Here is a 20,760-nt window from a genome sequence, read left to right on the forward strand (position 1 = left end):
TGCGAAAGTTGCGCTTCATCATCTCTTGAGCATCCAACTGTGTCCCTATATTCCCGGAGCCTCCAACCAGCGACCGCAACGACAGTTGAACCTCCAGATTTGCGCTTGCATTAACACACAACGTTCATCATGGCACCAAGACGCGGGGGTGGTAGTGGCGTTGGATATATGACTTCAACATGTTCGGGAGCTTTCACGTCACCACTTGCCCAAGCCAGCCTCGCATACGATGTGGTATTCCTTGTCCTTTTCCTGGGGCTCTCCATCGCGACATTCTTCGTTCGCAGGAAGAGCGAGGGCGGAAAGAAATTGATCGGCGTACCCTTCGTTGTAGCACTTTTCTTCCAAGTTCTGTAAGTCTGACTCCTGCATCACAGACTTCATAAATGCTGACTTCTCTAAGCTCGCGCCTTTTGGTTCTCATAGGCGAGCTCATGTATGAGTGCAGTGACCTGAGCGTCGACGACTATCTGAATTTATCAGTAGCGTCCAACGTCATGTCCCGCCTGGCTAATTGGATGCTGCTCGTCATTTTCGTCTACATCCTAAACTCTATGCTGCTTAAGCAACTCGAAACTACATCTTCCGGATCTAAGACCGTGTCTTGGATCATCATTGGGGTCATGGCCGCTGTCATGATCGCGGACTTGGCACTTTCCAGCTACGTCTCGATAAGCAGCAAGTACTGGAACTTCGACTTTGCTCTCACGATGGTCACTGCACGAGCCTTCTCCCTCACAGTCGATATCTTATGGTTGATTAGCGTCATCATCTCTGCGGCCATTTCGCTGTCGAATGTCTCTGCATTGAGATCACGACGCCTACCCGGAGGCGTAAGTTGACGGCAAAAACGGTCTACTATTGCATCCGCTAACAAATTTGTAGGACCTCATCGGCTGGGTAACGGCTCTTTATATCACCTTATTCGTCTACTCCGTATTAGGGATCGTATTCTCATCCTTCTACTTCTGGCCTTATGAATCTTCTGTTTCGAATGAGGCAATGATTGCCCTGTCGTTCATCTCGGCACTGTCACAAATCCTGACTTTTGTGACTCTGATGTGCATCGCCAAACACATCTCCTGGAGCCAGACGATCGAGAAGACCGAGCCAGTATATGTGCCTGTTATGCAGCAGCAAGCGACGTACGCCTATGGCAATGGCCAGCAGGATTACTACCAGCAAACCCCCGAACTCGTACATGTTAGATGAGAAGATGATGGACGAAGGGGCACAAGTGCTGTGCCGCTGATGTATTTTCTTTCTACACCACGATATTGTTCCACCATATACCCAAAATCTAGCTCCGGAACGTAATGTCTACACCCTTTGTGTCTTTTACTTCCAGAACCACTCTTCAACCATTCTGCACGATTTCCAATTATCCAACCCAAGGGACGCGACATGCGTTCTATAAATCGCCAGAAAAAAATTGCAAAAGTGTTAATTATCCTCTACTAAGAGGAGCTCGTCTTGCTAGATCGGCCGAGGTGGGGCCAGTATCAGTGTTGCTCGGTGGAGTGCATCCTCGAGAATCAAGACCAGCAAGCACACATAATGAGAGCATCTACACTATTGCCTACGTAGTGACGCTTGGCCTCATCGTACTTGAAGCATGCGGTAATCAACTACAGTTGAAATGCTGGCGCCCCTACACATCTCGTAGGATGATGCAGTTGCTCGCTTCGGCCCCCACAACAAGTCATGCAAGGTATGCAGCATGCGCCTCAGCCGCAGCAGGGGCTCAGCCTGTATGTGGATCCTACCCTGACCTTGAACCACCTTTATCCTCGCCCTCCATATGATCAGTACAACGACACGATACTTATAAACACACTAGTAATGCTTGCACAGCGATTACCCTACAATGGCCGAAGTCGTGGGCCTTGCAGCTAGCATCATTCAGATCGCGGGGGCTGGAGCCAAACTCAGCGTCACATTATACAACTTCACGAGCTCAGCTGCCCGAGCAGACCAAGACATTAGGGACATCGCCGAGGATGTAGAGCTCACTTCCAACGCGCTCGAAAGCGTAGGAAAGGTGTTTGAGTCTGAGGACGCAAAGTCGATCATCTCGAAGAAAGCTGTCCAGGACGGCCACAACATAATCAAAAAGTGCCAGGGCGTTTTCGACGAACTATCGGAGATGGTGGAGAAGAGAAGGAAGACAGGAAAGGACGGAAAGAAGACCCTGAGTATGATGGGTAAATTGGCATGGCCGATGAAAGAGCAGCGGGTTGAATTACATCGGAAGAGGCTAGAAAGCTTGAAGAACAGCCTTGTACTCTTGTTGCATGTGTTGCAACTGGCGCAAGGTCAGTCGCGAGAGTGAGTCAAGAATTCCATCGCCGCGCATGAAATGCAGCTGACAGCAGCCGTAGCAAAATAGAAAAGAGCGTCATAGAAGAAGAGCGCGACAAGATTCGTGAACTGCACCAACGGCAGCAGGACTCAATCAAAAGCCTACAAGCTCTAGAAAGCAGATTTTGCGGTGTTGCAATCGACGACGAAGAGACTCTTCAAGGATCAAGCAACGCCTCCCGTGTTCCAACACTGGAGCTCATGACTAACGCTCAAACCATGAAACTGCCACCTCTGGAGAACGACATAGAGTCCCAGACAAACACTGTCACTATCGATATCTCTGCCATAGACGATGCCGATACCTCCGACAGCGACGCTACAACGACGGACGAAGACGATGAGCATATATCCAGAGAGGAACTATCAAAAGCGGCGAAGCACGTTACAAAACTGCTCAGGCGCATTATAGTGCTTCAAAAGAGCCTCGAAAACGACCAAAAACCCCACCAGAAGCGACGCGTACGCAAAATCTACCAACGCTTCTGCCGCAAGTTTGAATCAGGTATCAATGTCACTCAAGCCATGGGTCCGTCAAGGTATGGGTCTCCGGCCACACGGTCTTCGAACCAATACAATCATGCATTCGATTTGGGTGACATGGAAGAGGGCACCCTAGAGAACTTTGACTTTGATAGTTTTCTTCATGTCGGGTCTGAGAGCACGCCATTTCCGGTAGTGCCTCAACAGCAGCAACCAATGTCACCGCTTCCACCAGGACAACACCTGAACGAACCGCGACCAGAAAGATTCCAATTCGATTTCAATCACATCGTACCAAACATGAACTCCGAAGCAGTTTCCTCTTGTGATGCGCGCTTTCAGATCCCTGAATCCACCGTACCGGGTGCCTACTTCAGCCCAGTTACATCACCTGCCCCGAATGCCCAGAGCCATCAGCATGCACATCAGCAGTCGCAGGAAACGACGTCCGGGACTTCAACAAAAGAGGGATCACGATTTGAAGAGTTTGATGGAGGAAGATTACCTGAAGATGGAAGTCTAATGACAAGATCATTGAGAAGCACCCAGAAGCGGAAGCGGTCGCGTCCCATTGTGTCGGATGCCGTTCGTCAGAGGAACCCTCACGCCCAGGAGACACCATCGATTCCAGACGACACGCGCACCCCAGTGGTGCGCCCTCCGTCGGATGATAAACCGGAGCAAGAAGCCGACAGTCCTCGTGATAACAAGATACGCCGTATAAGAAGTACTCTAGACGTCGGTCTCGAAGGTGCATACAGTACTTTGTTACAGAAGGAGAAGAAGAGAAAACAGATATTCGAGATCGAAGAACCTTTTGACCCAGGCGACCGAGACGTCGTTGATGTGCTGCTTGAGCAATGGACGGTACCAGAGCATTGAAGGTCATAGTTCGTTCAGTTCTATCTTATGACTTGACGATAGTTCTACGCACCAAAATTATCCCAAGGCAACATCATTGATTGATAAGAATCATCACATAATATACTGCCCGTCTACTTTTCATGTATTATTTCTCCATTGCCGTCTCAGTCACCACCATGTTTATAGGTCGACCCAACACTTGGTAACCCTCTGCTTCGCTAACCCAAACGGCTTGTCCCCATTCTCAATCTCGAGAGTCTCAGTTTCAAACTCACTAATCACCCTTCCCTTGAACGGATCCTCAACACCATCACTCCAAAGATACGTCACAGCGTTCGCCATACACTCGATCTGAATGCCTCGGAAGCCCATCAACTTTGCCTCGCGCCTCAACCAACGCGCCGCACCAGACGCAATTTTCTCGCCCTCATAGTCGTGGCGTGTAGACGTGGCGTTGCGCATCAACACCTGCCTCGGTGCAGTAGGTTTCCACTCCGAAGGATCTCTCGGGTCGCGCTTCTCCAGAGTACCGTACAACACAGTAAACTCGGGCCACAATTTGAGCAGCGGTCCCATCCTTGCGGGATCAAGCCCATTAAATCCATCGTACGATAGAGCTATACTGACCAACGGAAAATCCATCTGTTGGAGCAATCGCATGCCTTCTGCTTTGCGTCCTTGGGTTTGCTCCACACTAGCTTCTTCTGGCTCATTCGCATCCCAGAACAATTTCCCACCAACTTCTTCAGCCTCTTTAGTTTTGAACTTGTATTCCGTGTCAAAGACACCGTATGAGAGCCCAGAGTTGACTTGGTGTTCTACGAGATATTCCATCTGTGAAGCACCCTTCAAGGCCCAGCGGCCGAGTACCCGGTCTGGCCAAATATACTGCCAGACTGATGAATGGAAAGCATGGCTGTGAGCCAGAATTGCTGTGGCCCAGGGAATGTGTTTAGGTTCCAGTTTACGTATCTCATAGCGGGGCTTTAGAGACGAGGGGTTGGAGGGAGTAGGCGTCTTTGTGTTGGTTGGTTGGGACATCTTGGCGTTTGTTTTGCCGTGACTCTAACGAAAGACCCAATCCGCCAGTAGGAGGTGATCGTTTCGGACAGATTGGTAATAGAGGCAGGAGTACTGTACGAGTCAAACAAAACGTATGTAGACGTATCTGCGCTAAAAGACGTTGAGTTTTAGCGATCGGTCAATCTACAGACTCGAATGTGAGGCGAGCTGCAACATGTACATTTATTAATGACCAACTTCGCCCGACACCACACAAGTGCCCGCAGTGATGCACAGTATCGGCAACGAATTTTCTCGCAGGCACTCTTGACCATGTTGGGAAAGGAAGGTAATCCTAAGCTACACAAAGCCCTCGGCTACATGCATCAGGATAAACCGACCCACCTACCTAATCTCACTCGCATAAAGTACTGTACCATGTCGTTAGTCGATTGGATAAACCCGAAGGAGCTTAGTTAGAGGACTTTTGCCGGACTTTGGGGCCAGGAAGGTATTGAAATTAGAGTATGCAGCTTGTAGGAAAGTCTCTGTTGCGAATTAGTCATCGGGTCCGCTATATCGTACGAATTGATTCATTACAGGGCGTAAGGCTTATGGCGGATTAGACCAATCCTTTCCCTTCCTGTAGCAATGCGATACCTTGCTCTTTTAATTTGAACTTTTGTATCTTTCCACTGGCGGTCTTGGGATAGTTGTCCACCCAGAATACATACTTCGGCACTGAATCCTGCAGTCAGCGTCGCTCTTACTCGGGTCCAGAGTCTAAGCTTCAGAAGCCTGGGCATACATCGACTTACCTAGGTGATGGCTCAACTTCTCCCGGACCCAACTTCTCACTTCATCTGCAGTCACGTTCCCTTCATCGCCCGCATGTCTGACTACAAACGCTGCAACGATCTCGCCATAACGCTCGTCCGGCAGGCCTACAACGCTAACCTCACTGATAGCAGGATGAGCAAAGAGACAATTCTCTACCTCCAGAGGATGAATGTTCTCGCCTCCTTTGATGATCAAGTCTTTTATCCTGCCTGTAATTTTGATATAGCCTTCTTCATCCATGGATGCCTCGTCACCAGTGTGCATCCACAACCTGCCGTCTTCATCTGGCTGCAGAACTTCTTCTGTGCGTGCTGTGTCGCCCCAGTATCCTTTCATTACAAGGTAGCCCGATACGGCGAGTTCGCCGCGCTGACCTACGTTGAGGGTTCGCGACCAGTCTGACGGATTGACGACCTTGGCACGAACATGCGGGAGGAGACGGCCAACACTATCGATACGCTTCTCGATAGGGTCATCCGTGGTGGTCATAGCTGATACGGGAGAAGTCTCGGTCATGCCGTAACAGATTGTTAGCTCGGTCAAGTTCAGGTTCTTGTGTAGTTTGCGCATGAGTTCAGAAGGAATCGCAGAGCCTGCTGCGATGCCGGTTCTGAGGTACTGGAAGCCATCTTTAGGCACGGCACCGTGAGCCAGCAGCTCAAGTTCGGCTACAAACATGGTAGGTACCCCATAAAGGGCTGTGCATCTGTATTCGCGAACGGCTTCGAGTGTGGCGAGGGCGTTGAAGGCTTCGGTTGGAAATACGATAGCGCTGCCATGCGTAGCTGTAGCCATGTACCCGAGAATGCATCCAAAGCAACTACGGAGGGTCAGGTAATGTTGATGCTGAGACCCACGAGAACTTACTGGAATAATGGAGGCGGACAGCACACGACGTCGTCTGGTGTCAGCAGCATCCTGTCACCGATGCTATTGCCATTATTCAAGATACTCTTGTGACTCAAACACGCAGCTTTTGGCATGCTCGTCGTCCCAGACGTAAACTGAATGTTCACAATGTCGTCTGGATGTAACCCTTGGTCTTCAAACGCGTTGTCCTGGCCACCATCTTCGATGACGTGCTCGTACCTCTTTAAACTCCTGTACTCGTCCAGATCCACTCTCCCTTGCGCGTTGTTTACCAGCACGACATTCTTCAGCGATGGAACAAGTTCGGATTCGAGGCTCGAGCCGGCGAGATTGGGGATCAAGTGCGTGAGGAATGAGATGTTGGATCGTGGTTCTTTGCGAGGGAGGTTCGTTTCGGCTCCGATGATGAGATGTGCGGCGTCGAGATGGTTGATAGCGTTAAGGACTTGGGGCGCGTTGAACGAGGGATTCAGTGGTACCTATGTATCTGTTAGCTGCAACTACTTTTTCGTCTAATCGAACTCTACATACCAGTATCGCGCCGAGCTTGAACAGCGCATATGTGAGAGTAGCGAATTCAGCATTGTTCCCCAAGCTAACAGCAACTCGGTCTCCCCTCTTCACACCAAGCTTCTGCAGTCCTCTTGCAAGCTTGTTCGAGTCGCGATCAAGCGCGTCGTAGGTCAAGCGTATGCGTTGGTGATGTGATATTACTCTACTTAAACGTTAGCCAGCTCGTCCTTGGAGCTTCATTGGGAAGAACATGTACGCGTCACGGTCGCCATGTTGCCTCACAACCCCCGCAAAGTGCTGCGGCACAGTCTTCTCCAGCAATGGCGGCTATTATAACGTCAGTCTCTACAATCACATCATCGGAAAGCTCGGAAGATACCTCAGTAGGTCCAACACTGTATGCCTGTGTAAGGAGACCTCGTCGCGCGCAATGGGTAGATTTAGGGGACCTTGCAGCACGAGCAAAGAGCGACCGGATCATCTTCACACGGAGAATGCATCGGATGTAAGGAGAGATATGTGTGCATCGTGAGATCGTTTTCGGTGTGGAGAAAGCTGGTTAGTGGGCTTCATTCGGAACTGAGCCGCGGGCCAGTACATGATTCTGCGGGGTAGCTGTAGGAAGCTAAAGACACGCGGTTTACGTCGGATAGCTAGCCGTCAAGGGTGGGGCTTCCCCCATCGAGACATCAGACATGGTTGTTGAGAGACAACGAACAGCAAATAGCTTCAAACGGTTTCATACACGAATCTAGTGATGGGGAAGACCATAAGTAAGGCCCTGAGATGATTCCTGACTCCAAGAAGACCACTCATACCGTGTCCCAAATGCTACCTCTCAAACTCAAGTACCCGTCTACTCGCATCACTAGCCGACCGGTTTCTGGCCGTCTTAATCTCCTCCCCAGTACCTGTAGGTGACAAGAGTTCTTGCGGTGCTTCTCCTTTTGACGCACCCACATCTGCCGTCTCTGCACCTTCTAACAGGTCTAAATCTTTCGCATCAACCTCCTCTTCGTCTTCTTCATCCTCGCGTCCATGCCGTGCCTCCTTGTCCAGCTCCTTCTGTGCTTCATCGTATCTTCTTCTGACCTCAGTCGCGACACGCATGCCGTCGTTGACGATGTTGTCGAGCATGCCTCGCAGGCCCTTTCCAGGTGGCACAACGCCAGCCCCGGCGCCGCCAACAACGCCACCCAATCCGCCACCTCCACCGCCCTGTCTTCCAGCATTCGCAAAAGTGGTGAGGTTGTGGAAACTGGAACCTGACGAGAGTGTCTCGTCGGCCAGGCGGAAAGATGATGAAAACCCAACTTCGAAGAAGTTCAGTAAGGCGTCGTCTGCAAGGATGACCATGCGGAAAGTAGGCAAGGTTATATGTAGAGGCTTGTTCGGATCCAGCGCAAGGTTTGCCGACTTGGCCTTGTCATTGCGCTCTGCAACGTCTGACTCGGTAGTGTGGTTCGATGGCGTTGGTGACAGTGGGTTTTGTTCTGACTTCTCGAACGTAGTCGCTTTGGCTTTTGGTGTTGCTGGCTCAGAGCCAAAGTCGATCAAGTCATCTTCTTCGTCATCATCGCCAATTGCAAAGTTGTCGACCTCTTCTTGAACCTGCTCGACGGCTTTATTCGTCTGGTTCGATGGATGATCGGGATCGGCATATTCGAAGCAATGCCGAATGAAGGCGGAGACGCTGCTCAAGAACTGTTCGTCTCGACCGACACGTTCTGAGCCTGCCGTAGAACTTATGTCCAGTGAAGACGCGTTTGGAGTCGGGTCGTGGACGCCTCGCCTTGACAAAAACAGTAGGGCTTCTGAGATCCTCAAGATGCCCTCCCGATCCACCCTGCCATCGCCATCGTCATCGTAGAGTTCGAAGAAATAGCTGATGTTGGACATGATGTCTTTGGTACCCTTGACATGCGCAAACCCAGTGACAACGTTCTGCAGCGATAACGAGTCGGTCATGTCTACATCCCAGCGTCGGAACAAGCGTCGCATAAACTCATGGTCTGCTGGCTCTGGCCCTGATCCCCATGGGGACATTGGTGGTCGTTTTCTCAAGCTGTTTCCAAAGTACGAGTGAGGAGACTGGGTACCACTACTTTCCGGTGGGGAGCTCGGCGAATCAGTAATTGCCCACTTCGCGATACCTGAGTCACGGTCAGTAAACACGCAGGTTAATGATATTTCAAACTTACCAGCGAGGAATTCCCTAAAGGCATCGTAATCCATTTGTGTAGGGCTAGGTCCGAGTGCCACACGGCCCTTCTCCGCACTTCCAGATATACCAGTCACAACCTCTGTCGCCTTCATCCTACTCGCCTTTGCCTTGCGATCGGCCTCTTGTTGCATGATCTCTGCTCTTTGTTGTCGTTCGTACAGCACGGCATAGAATTTGTCGTACAGGAACCCGAGGTCATTCACACTCAGCTTCTTGCTATCGGGACCGAGATTACGTATCGACGTGCGCTTAGCGAAACTTTCGATGTTCTCAAGCACGGCATCCTTGTGCTTTGCTCGCTGTTCAGAGATGGTGTTTTGGGTAATGCCAGCAAACTCCTTAAATGCTACTACCATGAGCTCTTGGAAGCGAGTCACAGCTCGCAGTTTAGGATTCTCTGACTTGGGGTGGGCGGACTCATCGAGTCTTGAGAAGTACGACTTCAAGACTGAAATGAAGGAGCCATCGTCTGCAGCATCGAGCAGCTCCTCGCCATTGATGCGCAGGATGGCCAGGCCGATTTGGAAGAGAACTTTTGGGCCTTCGAGGAAGAAAACATCAAGAACGCGGAAAGCAAAGATTAGAGGCATAGAGTTGATATAGAGCGAAAGAAACCAGGGTAATGAGACAACGGACAACTGTACGTCTGATTTGACCAGATGGTCCCATAGTATGGGCATAGTCTTCTCAACCAGCGATTCGAAGACCTTCTGGTCCAGCAAGGTGCCGTACATGGTTTGCGAGTAGTAGCCGGGCAGGAGACGGTCACACAGCACGGAAAGGAGGAAAAAGGCCTGCGATTCGGACATGTAACTTGGTCTGTTAGGTGGGAGAAGCTGCGCATCAAGGGGTACACATACATGAGCAATGCTGCGACCACAATATTCATCGCCTGGCAATAACCAACCTCCTCATTTGTCCAGCTGTATGCCGTCAACACTCGTCGGAGCCGACCAATACCCTCTTCGCTCTGGAAACCCGGGTATTCTGGCAGACTTCTGTTGAGATCCTTTTCAATCTCGTCGATGGCTAACGACTCCCGCCCGGAGAACTTCTGTAGGGTCTCGGTATAGAGGTTTGGGTTCTGTAGGCGCAAGAAGAAGGCACCGGACGTGAGCTCCCACATCTCGCCTCGCAATCGATTCGGCAGACCGACACGGATGAGCTTATGGAAAGTGGGTTGTCGGATGAGGGTCGCGCTTCGTCCGTTGTCTACTACATGTCAGCGATGTCACTGCGCGGGCTGAGCGGATATACCTCTGAGATACTCGCGCCACAGCCGTATCTTTGTCGCGTCCCTGAGTTTCCGCGCGTTGCCTGGGTACTTGAAGATCATGCCTAGGCCGGTATCTGGATGCTCTCGCGCTTGCTTGCCATCCTCCCCGGCCTTCTTCTCCTCGGCGTCTGTGAGAAGATACTCGGAGTAGCATTGCCCCACAACCTTGCGCAGGTTATCCACTTCCTTGACTCCCTCCCGCAGCCCTTTCTTCAGAGCATCGCAGAAGCGCTCGCATGCCTGTCGCGACCCCGCGAGTTGGATCGTAAGCTTCTGGCCAGCAGGCGCCTGCGACTTTGAGTCTGGTATGCCGTTCCACGTCGTGATGGCGAGCGCGAACATGTAACTCTGGCTATGCAGTCTTTCTACCCGTCGTATGCCGCATAGTGGTAATGTGAAACCGTTGCCCGCAGGTCCCGCCCCATGAGTCTGCCCCGTGAAGCTGCTGGAAGAGCTCAGGCTCGCGGTATTGGCAAAGCTCGAGCCCTGTGTAGAGAAGCAGAGATACTGCTCGCTGAGGTGCAGCTTGCCCACATAGTGGTTGCCCTGGCTGCGCTCCTTCTCAGATGTGACGTCGCCGGGGCCCCTCGTGGAATGGTGGGGTTGAAGCGTGAGCTCAGCGGTGATCTCCTGGAGGGGATTCTGCGAGTCGGGGAGCCGGAACTGGTAGCGGAAGAGAGTGGCTTTTGAGGGTCGGCGGTCTGTCGATGCGGGAGCGGCTATGGTATTGAGCGTGGGTTCGATGTACTGCTGGGCCTTCTGCACCAAATTTGAGATGTTGAACATGGCTTCGGGCCGGCCAAGGAGACAAAGCGATTGTCAGTTATACTGTAGTATGTCACTATTCATGCCACATGGCGCGACAAATAGAGCCCTTGGGAAGCGGCTTGAGAGAGACTGGAGCTTTATGCAGGGCCGTCGTTGGCGGAGTTGTCGCACATGCGCCACAGCGCACGGCCACAAGAGCTGAAATGTGGACATGACTAAGACGCGATGCACCAAGTCTGTCTGAGACAATGCCACTTCCCAATCCTGCTTCCTGACCAAGACATGGAAGTTCACCTAGGCACGCGCAGGCATGGAGCGCATCATGTCAACGGTTGATTAATTGAAGATGATGTGGATAGCTATTAGAGCTAGCGTATCGCCTTGAGTCGCCAGACCGACCACAAATTATCGCCCCAGATAGAGAGCATATCTGTTACATGACTATCTTACATCTGTTCAACCTCCCACCCCGCTTCACTTCACTCCCCACCAAGTACATCAAGCTCTGGCTTATGTGCATGTGTAAGCTCCGTCGACTCGGAGATCGGCACCCTGTGTCTGGTCAGCTTTTGCTCATTAGCCTGTCTGGAGATCACTTACAGTGACGTAGGAACTCGCGTCACTAGACAAGAAAGTGACAGCTCCCATCAGATCCTCGGGACGTCCCATCTTACCAACGGGGATCAGAGAAGTCCACTGCTTCTGGAGATCCGGGTTGTCGTCGAGAATCTTCTTGGTCCTACATGGTAATCAGCGACCACACGTTCATCGCCTATTGATTTACTTACAGCGCAGTGAGCATGTATCCAGGCGAGATGCAGTTGACGCGAATGCCAGCACCAGCCCATTCAACCGCCAGACTGGATGCTAGATGTCGGACAGCTGCTTTGGCGGCGTTGTATGGAGCCTGTGGTTGCGGAACGTTGACTATGGCTCCCGACATGCTGCCGATCATGACAATGCTTCCCGGTGCCTTCCTCTCCATGAGATGCTTCGCGACAGCGACAGAGTACAGGTAGGTACCGTCGACATTGACTCCCCAAAGCTTCTGTATGCGGTCATGAGGGTAAGAGATGGCGTCGTAGTTCTCGGTGAAGCCAGCCGATGTAACAAGGTTATCAACCTTGCCGTGCTTCTTCAGAATCTCAGCAAAGGATTGGTTGACAGACGTAGGACTCGAGACATCGCAGAAATGTGCTGTAACCTTGGGGACTCTGTATCTCGGGTTAGTCCAAGCCGAGTAGTTGCACACAATGCTCTCACCTCCTGGATCCAGGATTCTCCTTCTTGAAGATATCGAGGAGACCCTTCGCTGACCGCTCACCCTCTTCCTTGTTCATGTCGACAATGGCTACATCGGCTCCGGAGGTCACCAACGCCTGCGCCATGACCAAACCGAGACCTCGAGCTCCGCCGGTGACGACGGCTACCTTGCCTTCCATGGAGAAGGAGGCCAGGGTGCGCTTGAAATGCTCTCCTCCTCGGCCCACGACGGGATTTGAAGGTGGCAGGTCCTTTTCTTCCGGGTATTCTACGACAATGTCGTCTCGGGTTCGAGCATACTGACCCTCGTGGTCTCCACTCTCACCAGGCTCACCCGATGTTGTTGCCGCATCGACCTCATCGTTGTTGGGGTCTTTGTCGAAGCGGCTAGGCGATGAAGTGAAGTGTCGCAGCGAGGAAATGGCTGGCTGTGCTGGTCGGAACGCTGAACGGGGAGCTTGGGCTCGGGCCGCGCGAGCGACTTGACGGAAAACTTGAGACCTGAACATGGCTGTAGTAGAGTGCTCAAATCAATTGAGTGCAGCAAGGGCTGTGGGAAGGCTCTGAACTAAGAGGGTGACTGTAAACGTCAAGTGGGGATGAATATCTATGGTGATTCTAGAAGGCTCTCGGGTCAATGTGAGGGGAGCTTGAATCTCAAGGCACCGTGAAGACGTAAGAAGTGTGAAGTGGGCAAGAGAAAAGACGGATCAAATGCAGACGTCAGAAGAAAAGCTCACGATGCCCAAGCAGCTCCCAATTATTTCGGTCCTTCCAAGAGCTCGAGCTGTCCCCCACCGCGTTTTGTTGACTGACGAAACGCCTCTGACGACAGCTGTATGCAGGGTAAGGGTTTGGCGAGCTCATCCCGCATGTACTCCCACCTCCGCACACTGCATCCTGGGCTTCTGGCCTGTCCTCTACCAGCGTCTCCATATAAATCACACACCGTCGCTGTTGGCACTCCACCTCCAGAGCTACAGTGGAGCCGCCCTAACCGTTTCTCCTCTCCGCACTACACATGGCTGGGGGAAGCTCCAGCAAATCCTGACCGCCTGCTGCCCCACGCTGCAGCCATTCCACTCACCTGGCACAGGACGCGCCTACTCCACGACGCGCAACATTTAGATATTATCAATATCACCGCTCGCCCTGTTGGTACCTTCCAAGATCTCGTCTAAACTCTGCATGGTGATCGCCCTCAACAAGCCGTAATTGTGCTGACCGACGCGCATCCAGCAACGCGGCACCATCGTGACCCGTCATGTTCGAGCTGTACCTCCTCACCTTCAATGCTGCCCGGAACCTGGTCGACCCGCAGTCTCTCGCGCCTTCCTTGTTCGATGCTCTTCCTAAAGACACCCCTCTGCCTGACATCGTCGCCATCTCGCTGCAGGAAATCGCACCCATCGCCTACTCGTTCCTCGGAGGATCTTATCTGAAGCCTTACTTTGACCGCGTGACGACCACTGTCCAGCTTGCCGCAGACCTCCGCAGCAATGGCAGCGAACCGCTCCAACACATTGCGACGCGCAGCCTGGGCATGACCGCCCTGATGCTCTTCGCGAAACCCCACGTCACACAGAGGATACAATGGATACAATCGGCAGGCGCCGGTGTCGGCTTCTCCAACATGGGAAACAAGGGCGCAGTAGCCATGCGCGTTGGCCTGTCCTGCCCAGGCTCCGATGACACGCTGGATCTGACTTTCGCCGCTGCTCATCTCGCGCCTATGGAGAGCAATGTGGATGCAAGGAACAAAGACTGGGAAAATCTGGTCCGGAACTTGGTCTTCGTCAACAGCGACGACTCCCCATACAGTTCGAGCGAAGAGAGGCCGCTGCTTGACTCCTCGTCCGAGACCCCAGCCGACCACAACGGCCTCTTCACACCTGGCAACCACGTCTTCTTCTACGGAGATCTCAACTACCGCACGCACGATACCCCGCCAGATGAAGGAGCGCATGAATCCTATCCTCAGCCCACCGCGTCCGAGTCTTCGCCACAGCATTACTCGCAATTGCTGAAGAAAGACCAGCTGATGAGAGAGAAGGACGCCAAACGCACGCTACATGGTTTCCAGGAACTGCCTATCGATTTCCCACCTACATACAAGTACGCCACTCCACACGGCAAGAATACAGGAGACAATGATTCGTGGGAATGGTCCAAGCACCGATATCCCTCGTGGTGTGATCGTATTCTCTATCTTCCGTCTGGATCTGCATCAGACCTAGAACCCCAGATTTACACTGCTTTACCGGTACAGCCGACATCGGATCATCGACCGGTAGCTCTCTCGGTTCGCGTTGACGAGAAGCCTATCAAGCTGGACGTGAATGATGTTCTGTCCCGGCCACCCTTCGAGATCAACCCACAGTGGAAAGCCAGAAGGGACGCCGCTCGACGATGGGAGCTTATTGTAGGCGTCATGTCCTATCTCGCCCTGACCGGGAAGGGCCGAATCATTCTCATCACTTTCGTGGGTGTGGCTATGGGCAGTTTGTTCCTAGCTGGGTCACTAACCAGGTGATCTTGGCGACAGCCCAAGTCACATAGCTCCTGCTACAATTGATTCATTCCTATCCCGTAGTGGTTCCAGCTCCAATTCCACTGCTCTTTGAGATGCTTAATCGACGCTCCCGCCGGCATGCCTGTGGCTTGCACCTCTTCTAGAAATTCGATCATCTCGCATCGAACTTGCTCATCCTGCAGTACGGTGCCAAACTTGTGTATTGTATAAGCGGCTTTCCATTGCGTAGAAATACAGTGCGTATTGCACCGAGCAATAGCTATCATTTCTCTCAACCCTCTCAGCACTTCATCGTGTGCAGAATCTGCGATGATTATCCCACGTGCGTCTTGCGTGTTTATCCTAGGGTTATTGACTGCAAGTGCGATGCGGCATATCCGCAGGTGTTGGTTCGCATCCGCTGTAGGCACGTCAGCAAGCAATTCGCAGGCTAGTGATTACTTTGACTCACCGTGACAAGCACTCGAGAACCACAGTTGCGGGGGGGTTCCCGCGGCGTGCAAGTTTTCTTCTTGGTAGAAGAAGGCATCAAAACTGGCGGGACGTCTCCGTTCCCACTCGTCAACCAGACTGTGAAGATAGAGCCAATTGTCCATTGTGCGCATGCCTTTCTGCGCCCACTGCAGGATGCGCGCACTCAGCCATAATATACGATTGCTCCATGAGGCTTCATCAACCGGTGAGGCCAGCGCTGGTAGAATGAACGACTCATAGTCGATACGCAGACTTGGTTGATTGAGTAATGCTTGGCTAACCTCAGCATGCACATGTAGCACTAGAGCAGCCTGTACCACAGGACTAGCCATGTCGAAAACCCAGCCTTCAGGGCCATAGAAGAGCTCAAATGTGGAGAGGTGTGTCTGCCCCTGTGTACCGGCTAGTTGACTGTCAGCAGAATAACACATATTCTGGCTCATGTTGACATACAGTGAAAATCTTCAAAATTCCGCAATAGCATCGCAGCCACCAAAGTCGCTTCGTCTTCTATCCTTCCCTTTTCTGCGAGGTGCGGTATGAGGCTCTGCAGTATTCTTTCGTGGTACTCATACGGTCTAGTAGGGAAATACGGATCGAAGCGCAGAATACACTGCCCGGATATCATGAAGATGGCGTTCATGAGCATTGGACTCGTCAGTGCAAGTTTCGGGACAACTTTCTTAAAGATGCTTGTAGAACTAGTTATGTCTAGCGATTCTGCTGCTTTATCAACCCAGTATCGGAATAGATACGCTTCAGTGGGGTCAGTTATCGGCCATGCTACTAGTGAACTTTGGCTTGCGGCAATATTCGGATTTGGCGACGGGAGATCAGAATGCCAAGTCTCTAGCAGGGACTCGTCCAGGCTGGAGAGACTTGATACTGAGCCAGGTGCTGGGCTTGTATGTCGCCAGACATGCAATGGAAGCTGCCATGAGCTGTGTATGCTTTGCGGTGCTGCAGGTACGAGCGATCGACCAGACCAGGCTCCACTCGTCGGACGCGTGCGTTGGTCCCTCGCCCTCGGGGCTTTTCCTGTTTCCAACTGTGGAATCTTCTTAGCTGACCTCGAGCGAGCCATATGTTTCGGTGCCCTCCTCCTATCGGCGCTTCCAGGGTTCTCAAACTCTTCAGCAACAAGTGACGATTCGTCCACGAAATCATCTGCAGGAAATTCGTTAACATGGTCCACTCGATATCACTTTTCCCTGTACGTACAGTTTGCCGGCGTACCAACCCACTTCTGCCCTGCACCGAAGAAGTAGTCGTACTTCTTGATGTCTGCTCTAGTAGCTTGACTTTCCAAATCAGGAAACACGCCATGTCGAAAGCGTACTTTGTAGTTGGGTCTCCTTGGTGGGGCGGGATCTGACCAAGACGACGACATGCTTTAGAAGAAAGAGCTTATACACAACAAATCGAAGCTTGTATGTCTTGGCACCAACGACGGCAAGTAGGTATCATGCGATCGTGCTCAGAAGAACAAGTCGACCTATCTCGGCAAGTTCCTCTAAGTCTGATGTGGAAAGAAGAAAGCAAGAAGCAAGTAGGAAGAAAGCGGACGCTGTTTCGTATCAACAAACAGGAAAGTCCGCCGCTTCAAATGGGGATATGTACTCCATGTCACAGCACTATGATGCGGGGTGTGGGAGACACACATGCACGTCGTCTGCTTTGATGACCGTTTCGCTACATCCGGTTCATCGGCGCTATTTGCTCTTCTCATCATTCTTCCCGAGATTATTCAGCGCAATAGCGGTATGATGGGCGTGAGTGACAGCGAGGCTTGTATGTGCTTGTGCTACAGCCTGTCTATGTTCGAGGCATTTGGTAAGCGGGATTTATTTACGTACGCTATTCGTAGTGAAATTTGAGATGCGCATAGGAACATGTGGTTATGCTAACACAGGGTTGTATACGAGGTGGCTGAACCGTGGGTTAGTGGATAGCACGAAATGCATGCCCGTTCGAGGTAGGTGAGGCAGCAGATAGGATGAAATGGCTATGGAAAAATATTGTGGCTGGCTGGTAGACCGACTCAGCCTTGGCTAGCCACTGTGTTGATTGGATATGGTACTAGGATCGTGGGTAAAGACATGCATTATCCTCTCATCCCATCTTCCTCAACAACACACACCATTGCACTGCTATCCGCTCTAACACCACCATCCACTACCGCTGATTTGCTCGACCAACCAAGCTTTTCTCACACGGGTAGGGCTGCATGCACCTCGAGCCTCCTCCTCCTTCTAGAAACAATCGTCCACGCACCACAAGACAGTGTCGAGTAAGCAACGTCGCTATCCAGCTATTGGTTTGTCGGACCGTGTGACTGCATAGCCTGCTCATCAGCCCGTCATGTATACCCTTTTCAGCTCGACTGCGCTACTGTCGCGCTGCCACGTGACGTCGTCTCTCGCACGGATAACGGTCTCGGTAGTTTTCGACGGCCATTCTGCTTTTGTCAGCATAGGTATTTTCGGGGAGTCACAAGTCAGAAATAGACGGGTGTTTGTAGGCGTGCGGAGGTGTGACTAAGGTAGTTTGTACTACGTTGCGCTCTCCTTCTATAGGTGACTTTGGGCGTGTTGGAGTTGATTACGCAGCAGTCTTCACCGAGAGTCAGCCGGGTTTGTTGCGCATAAAAAGGGAGGGTGCAATGGATAGCGATCAGTCATCTCATATTGCCAGTCATGCGCCTGTTGGTATGCAGCATACTGCGTCTATACAGTAGCATCTTCTCTTACTTTCAGACAAAGAACGCATACAGGACGATACTCACCGCACGTGACTGGATTGAGCAGAACCTTGGAAGGAGCCTCGGCAAGATCCAGGCTGCATATCGACTCGCCGTTCCAGACTGTTCACGATGGTGGAGACCTGGAGAGCTTTTCCGATGGAATGACGTAGGTAAATAAGCGTCTTCCGTTCCCGCAAAGCCACGTCTCGCGCTTTTTCTCGCTAGCTACTCACCGTTTTTTATGGACCCTCTCGTCGATGACACTAACCAAGGCCGCTCGCTAGCTATCATGACTGCCGGTAGTGGAAGTCCGAGTGGCTGGTCATCGACTCGATAGGCTGTTCTTAGCGAGAGCAAAAGAAAGTACAGGCAGAAGTGGTGGAGTTGTTGTACTCGCAGTACTAAATTGGGCGCAAAGGATTCGCTGATCGACATAATAGCCTTGACAACAATAACGCAGCTTTGACATGGGCGTCAGGTTTGGCGAGCAGTCAATGTTAGGGCTCGGCTGTGTTGCAGTGAAGTTGCATATTGGGTTTCAAGAGCCGTCATTGACTCCATGCAGCACTATTGAGGGTGGTGTAACCGCAGCAACGTGCATGCATCTATCGACGCAGCTGCAACACCTCAGGTGCTGTGGTGCGCAGTATTCGGAGAAACAATGGGCACAAGTGCATGGACCACAGGCATGGGAATGCAAGAATGCCATTCAACAGCAAGGCCTGTAAGGCTCTATTGGCCTCGGCACTGCTTTCCCGTCACCTGATAATATTCATCCGCTGTGTGAGGTTGGCCTCCGCGGCACTATGTCGGATCATCAAAGTTTAATCGAGCAAAAAACATCATAACACCGAAAGAAAAAAGAGCTACAACCTCGTCCCGCTATCGCGACCACAAAGGGAGTGCCCACTTCATTCGGAGTTGAAACGCAACACCTGCCACACGTCTGCCAACCACACGTCTGCCAACCACAAGTAAGGAGGACATGCACCACTGACGTCACAGTGCAGCGGTCGCCAACGTCGCGCTGCACCATATGCCTCGAACCCCAATTCGCCCGCTCACCCCAGGCAGCCGATCCCCAGCACAACGCTCGATCGATACCAACTTTGAGACCCTAACCGTGCGCTCGGGGTCTGGACTCCTCGGAAGGTGGGTTTTTATCCTGCGCTCTTAGCCACGGAACATCACGGACGTTTTTGTTATAGAGGCTATTGGGAATAAGGAAATAGATGTGCGTTTGGTACGGTAATATGGATCCGTGATTGCCGTGAAAGGAGGCAGTAGCCGCTTTGAAAGCTTGACCATGTGGTTACGGATTCAGAATGATCATGAGCACTGGGCGGGTGGATGAGGGGAGTTCTAGACACTATTGTGGGGCTGGGAAGAGTCTTGTCTTACGTATCGCTGCATTCGTGATGTGTGCCGTGAAAGGAGTTTGCGCATCAGTGGAAACACCGAAGTAGTCACGAGATGATGCAAGGTGAAATGCAAGTGAGGTAATGTGTTTCTTTGTTGTGGTGGTTGGAGTTGGTTAAGTCCTCCGAGGGAAACTATGCCTAGCGCCATGCGTCGTAGGTGCATCCTCCTGTCTACTGCCCTGCCAAACGCCTGCAGTGGTCCTTGGTAGAATAATGAAATGGAAGAAGGGAAAAAACTGGTATATCATACAACAGAAAAGAAAGATAACGCTCCATGTAAATGCTTAACCCGTGTGCTCCAATACTATCCCTAATCGCAAAGCCGAAGTCGAAGAGTGTTTCCGGCACACTGTGTCGCTAAGTCGCTGATGCGGGAATGATTTCGTTTAATGTCATGATGGTGTGCGTTCAGACGATGAACGCCAAGTGCTCGCCGGCTATTGCGCTCTTTGCGATGATGAGGATGAGTTGAGCTGGGAGAGCGATGCGAAGGAGTTGGTCATTGCCGAGTAGGCAGCCGATGGCAGGCCGTTGGTTGATGATGTGGATGAAGCGCTGTTGCTGCGGACTTGTAGGTTGAGTGTGTGGCAGCTATCGCATCGTCCGTTCATAGCGTTGCAGCGGCCCCTGCATCCTCGCTCGTAGTTGGCGCAAGAGAACATTGTGGCTTTGAGTGTCGGAGATGTGCCGAGTGTTTGTGGTGATGGTGTTGAGTAGTGTGTGGTGATGTCTTTGAGTAGTGTGTAGTGGTGTGCGAGTGACTTTGTAGCGTGCTGGACTTAGGCAAGTCTTGAAGCCGCGGGTGGACTTCGTAATATATGCGCCGAAGGGTGATGAATGCCCGATGATGTAGCCAGCAAATTCAAGATATGCAGGGCAATAATTGCGTATTTGGGCGTTAGAGTAGCCGTAATCGATGGTGTCCGTTGGCGTGTCTTGGTAGCGTGCGGATGGGTCCAATAATAGTGTGGAGTGCCAAATGGAGTTAATGTGAAGATGCCCAAGTTCTGCAGTTGCACGGTGGGTGGCTTGCTTATAGCTGTGAAGAGCAGATTAAGAATTGCGGGTGCGTTTCATAGACTTGGAAAAGATAGGTGGAAGATCAGGTGTGACGATGGCAGCCGC

General features: G+C 51.8%; 9 protein-coding genes across 9 annotated transcripts; 4 read left to right on the plus strand and 5 right to left on the minus strand.

The window, feature by feature from the left end:
- Positions 1-129: 129 nt before the first annotated feature.
- CC77DRAFT_996710 (hypothetical protein) lies at positions 130-1,622 on the plus strand (the record flags this gene model as incomplete). Its single annotated transcript, XM_018536489.1, has 3 exons — positions 130-353; positions 404-833; positions 886-1,622. The coding sequence occupies 3 exons, from the start codon at positions 130-132 to the stop codon at positions 1,210-1,212; spliced, it is 981 nt and encodes a 326-aa protein (XP_018382432.1). The 3' UTR covers positions 1,213-1,622.
- CC77DRAFT_370784 (hypothetical protein) lies at positions 1,080-1,853 on the plus strand. The gene has a single exon (XM_018531404.1). The coding sequence runs from the start codon at positions 1,317-1,319 to the stop codon at positions 1,803-1,805; it is 489 nt and encodes a 162-aa protein (XP_018382433.1). The 5' UTR covers positions 1,080-1,316; the 3' UTR covers positions 1,806-1,853.
- CC77DRAFT_370814 (hypothetical protein) lies at positions 1,496-3,807 on the plus strand. The gene is made up of 3 exons (XM_018531407.1): positions 1,496-1,751; positions 1,841-2,328; positions 2,382-3,807. Exons 2-3 carry the CDS (start codon positions 1,868-1,870, stop codon positions 3,724-3,726), a joined length of 1,806 nt encoding a protein of 601 aa, XP_018382434.1. The 5' UTR covers positions 1,496-1,751; positions 1,841-1,867; the 3' UTR covers positions 3,727-3,807.
- Positions 3,808-4,990, minus strand: CC77DRAFT_371184 (hypothetical protein). The gene has a single exon (XM_018531409.1). The coding sequence runs from the start codon at positions 4,747-4,749 to the stop codon at positions 3,889-3,891; it is 861 nt and encodes a 286-aa protein (XP_018382435.1). The 5' UTR covers positions 4,750-4,990; the 3' UTR covers positions 3,808-3,888.
- Positions 4,991-5,332: 342 nt separating this feature from the next.
- On the minus strand, positions 5,333-11,219 carry CC77DRAFT_1064875 (acetyl-CoA synthetase-like protein; the record flags this gene model as incomplete). The annotated part of the gene is made up of 9 exons (XM_018528767.1): positions 5,333-5,451; positions 5,529-6,370; positions 6,418-6,899; positions 6,952-7,135; positions 7,190-7,260; positions 7,786-9,086; positions 9,135-9,970; positions 10,018-10,369; positions 10,415-11,219. The coding sequence occupies 9 exons, from the start codon at positions 11,217-11,219 to the stop codon at positions 5,333-5,335; spliced, it is 4,992 nt and encodes a 1,663-aa protein (XP_018382436.1).
- Positions 11,220-11,708: 489 nt separating this feature from the next.
- On the minus strand, positions 11,709-13,089 carry CC77DRAFT_1023768 (D-arabinitol dehydrogenase-like protein; the record flags this gene model as incomplete). The annotated part of the gene is made up of 4 exons (XM_018525727.1): positions 12,465-13,089; positions 11,990-12,415; positions 11,802-11,940; positions 11,709-11,753 (listed from the first exon to the last, which is right to left on the minus strand). Exons 1-4 carry the CDS (start codon positions 12,971-12,973, stop codon positions 11,712-11,714), a joined length of 1,116 nt encoding a protein of 371 aa, XP_018382437.1. The 5' UTR covers positions 12,974-13,089.
- A 475-nt stretch (positions 13,090-13,564) lies between these two features.
- Positions 13,565-15,466, plus strand: CC77DRAFT_371650 (DNase I-like protein). Its single transcript, XM_018531412.1, has one exon. It carries the CDS (start codon positions 13,729-13,731, stop codon positions 14,995-14,997), a length of 1,269 nt encoding a protein of 422 aa, XP_018382438.1. The 5' UTR covers positions 13,565-13,728; the 3' UTR covers positions 14,998-15,466.
- On the minus strand, positions 15,030-16,861 carry CC77DRAFT_943228 (hypothetical protein; the record flags this gene model as incomplete). Its single annotated transcript, XM_018534907.1, has 4 exons — positions 15,030-15,397; positions 15,449-15,874; positions 15,925-16,638; positions 16,693-16,861. The coding sequence occupies 4 exons, from the start codon at positions 16,859-16,861 to the stop codon at positions 15,030-15,032; spliced, it is 1,677 nt and encodes a 558-aa protein (XP_018382439.1).
- A 3,211-nt stretch (positions 16,862-20,072) lies between these two features.
- On the minus strand, positions 20,073-20,297 carry CC77DRAFT_1034003 (hypothetical protein; the record flags this gene model as incomplete). Its single annotated transcript, XM_018526837.1, has 1 exon — positions 20,073-20,297. The coding sequence occupies one exon, from the start codon at positions 20,295-20,297 to the stop codon at positions 20,073-20,075; it is 225 nt and encodes a 74-aa protein (XP_018382440.1).
- Between the last annotated feature and the right edge of the window lie 463 nt (positions 20,298-20,760).

The sequence above is a fragment of the Alternaria alternata genome (genome assembly GCF_001642055.1).
Source record: "Alternaria alternata strain SRC1lrK2f unplaced genomic scaffold CC77scaffold_20, whole genome shotgun sequence".
Lineage (NCBI taxonomy): Eukaryota > Fungi > Ascomycota > Dothideomycetes > Pleosporales > Pleosporaceae > Alternaria > Alternaria alternata.

Bases quoted from the DNA above. Each gene is read 5' to 3' on its own strand.
- CC77DRAFT_370784 (XM_018531404.1), top strand. From the start codon at position 1,317: ATGTCTACACCCTTTGTGTCTTTTACTTCCAGAACCACTCTTCAACCA.
- CC77DRAFT_370814 (XM_018531407.1), top strand. From the start codon at position 1,868: ATGGCCGAAGTCGTGGGCCTTGCAGCTAGCATCATTCAGATCGCGGGG. The intron at 2,329-2,381 runs GTGAGTCAAGAA...CAGCAGCCGTAG, and splicing joins GCGCAAGGTCAGTCGCGAGA to CAAAATAGAAAAGAGCGTCA.
- CC77DRAFT_371184 (XM_018531409.1), bottom strand. From the start codon at position 4,749: ATGTCCCAACCAACCAACACAAAGACGCCTACTCCCTCCAACCCCTCG.
- CC77DRAFT_371650 (XM_018531412.1), top strand. From the start codon at position 13,729: ATGTTCGAGCTGTACCTCCTCACCTTCAATGCTGCCCGGAACCTGGTC.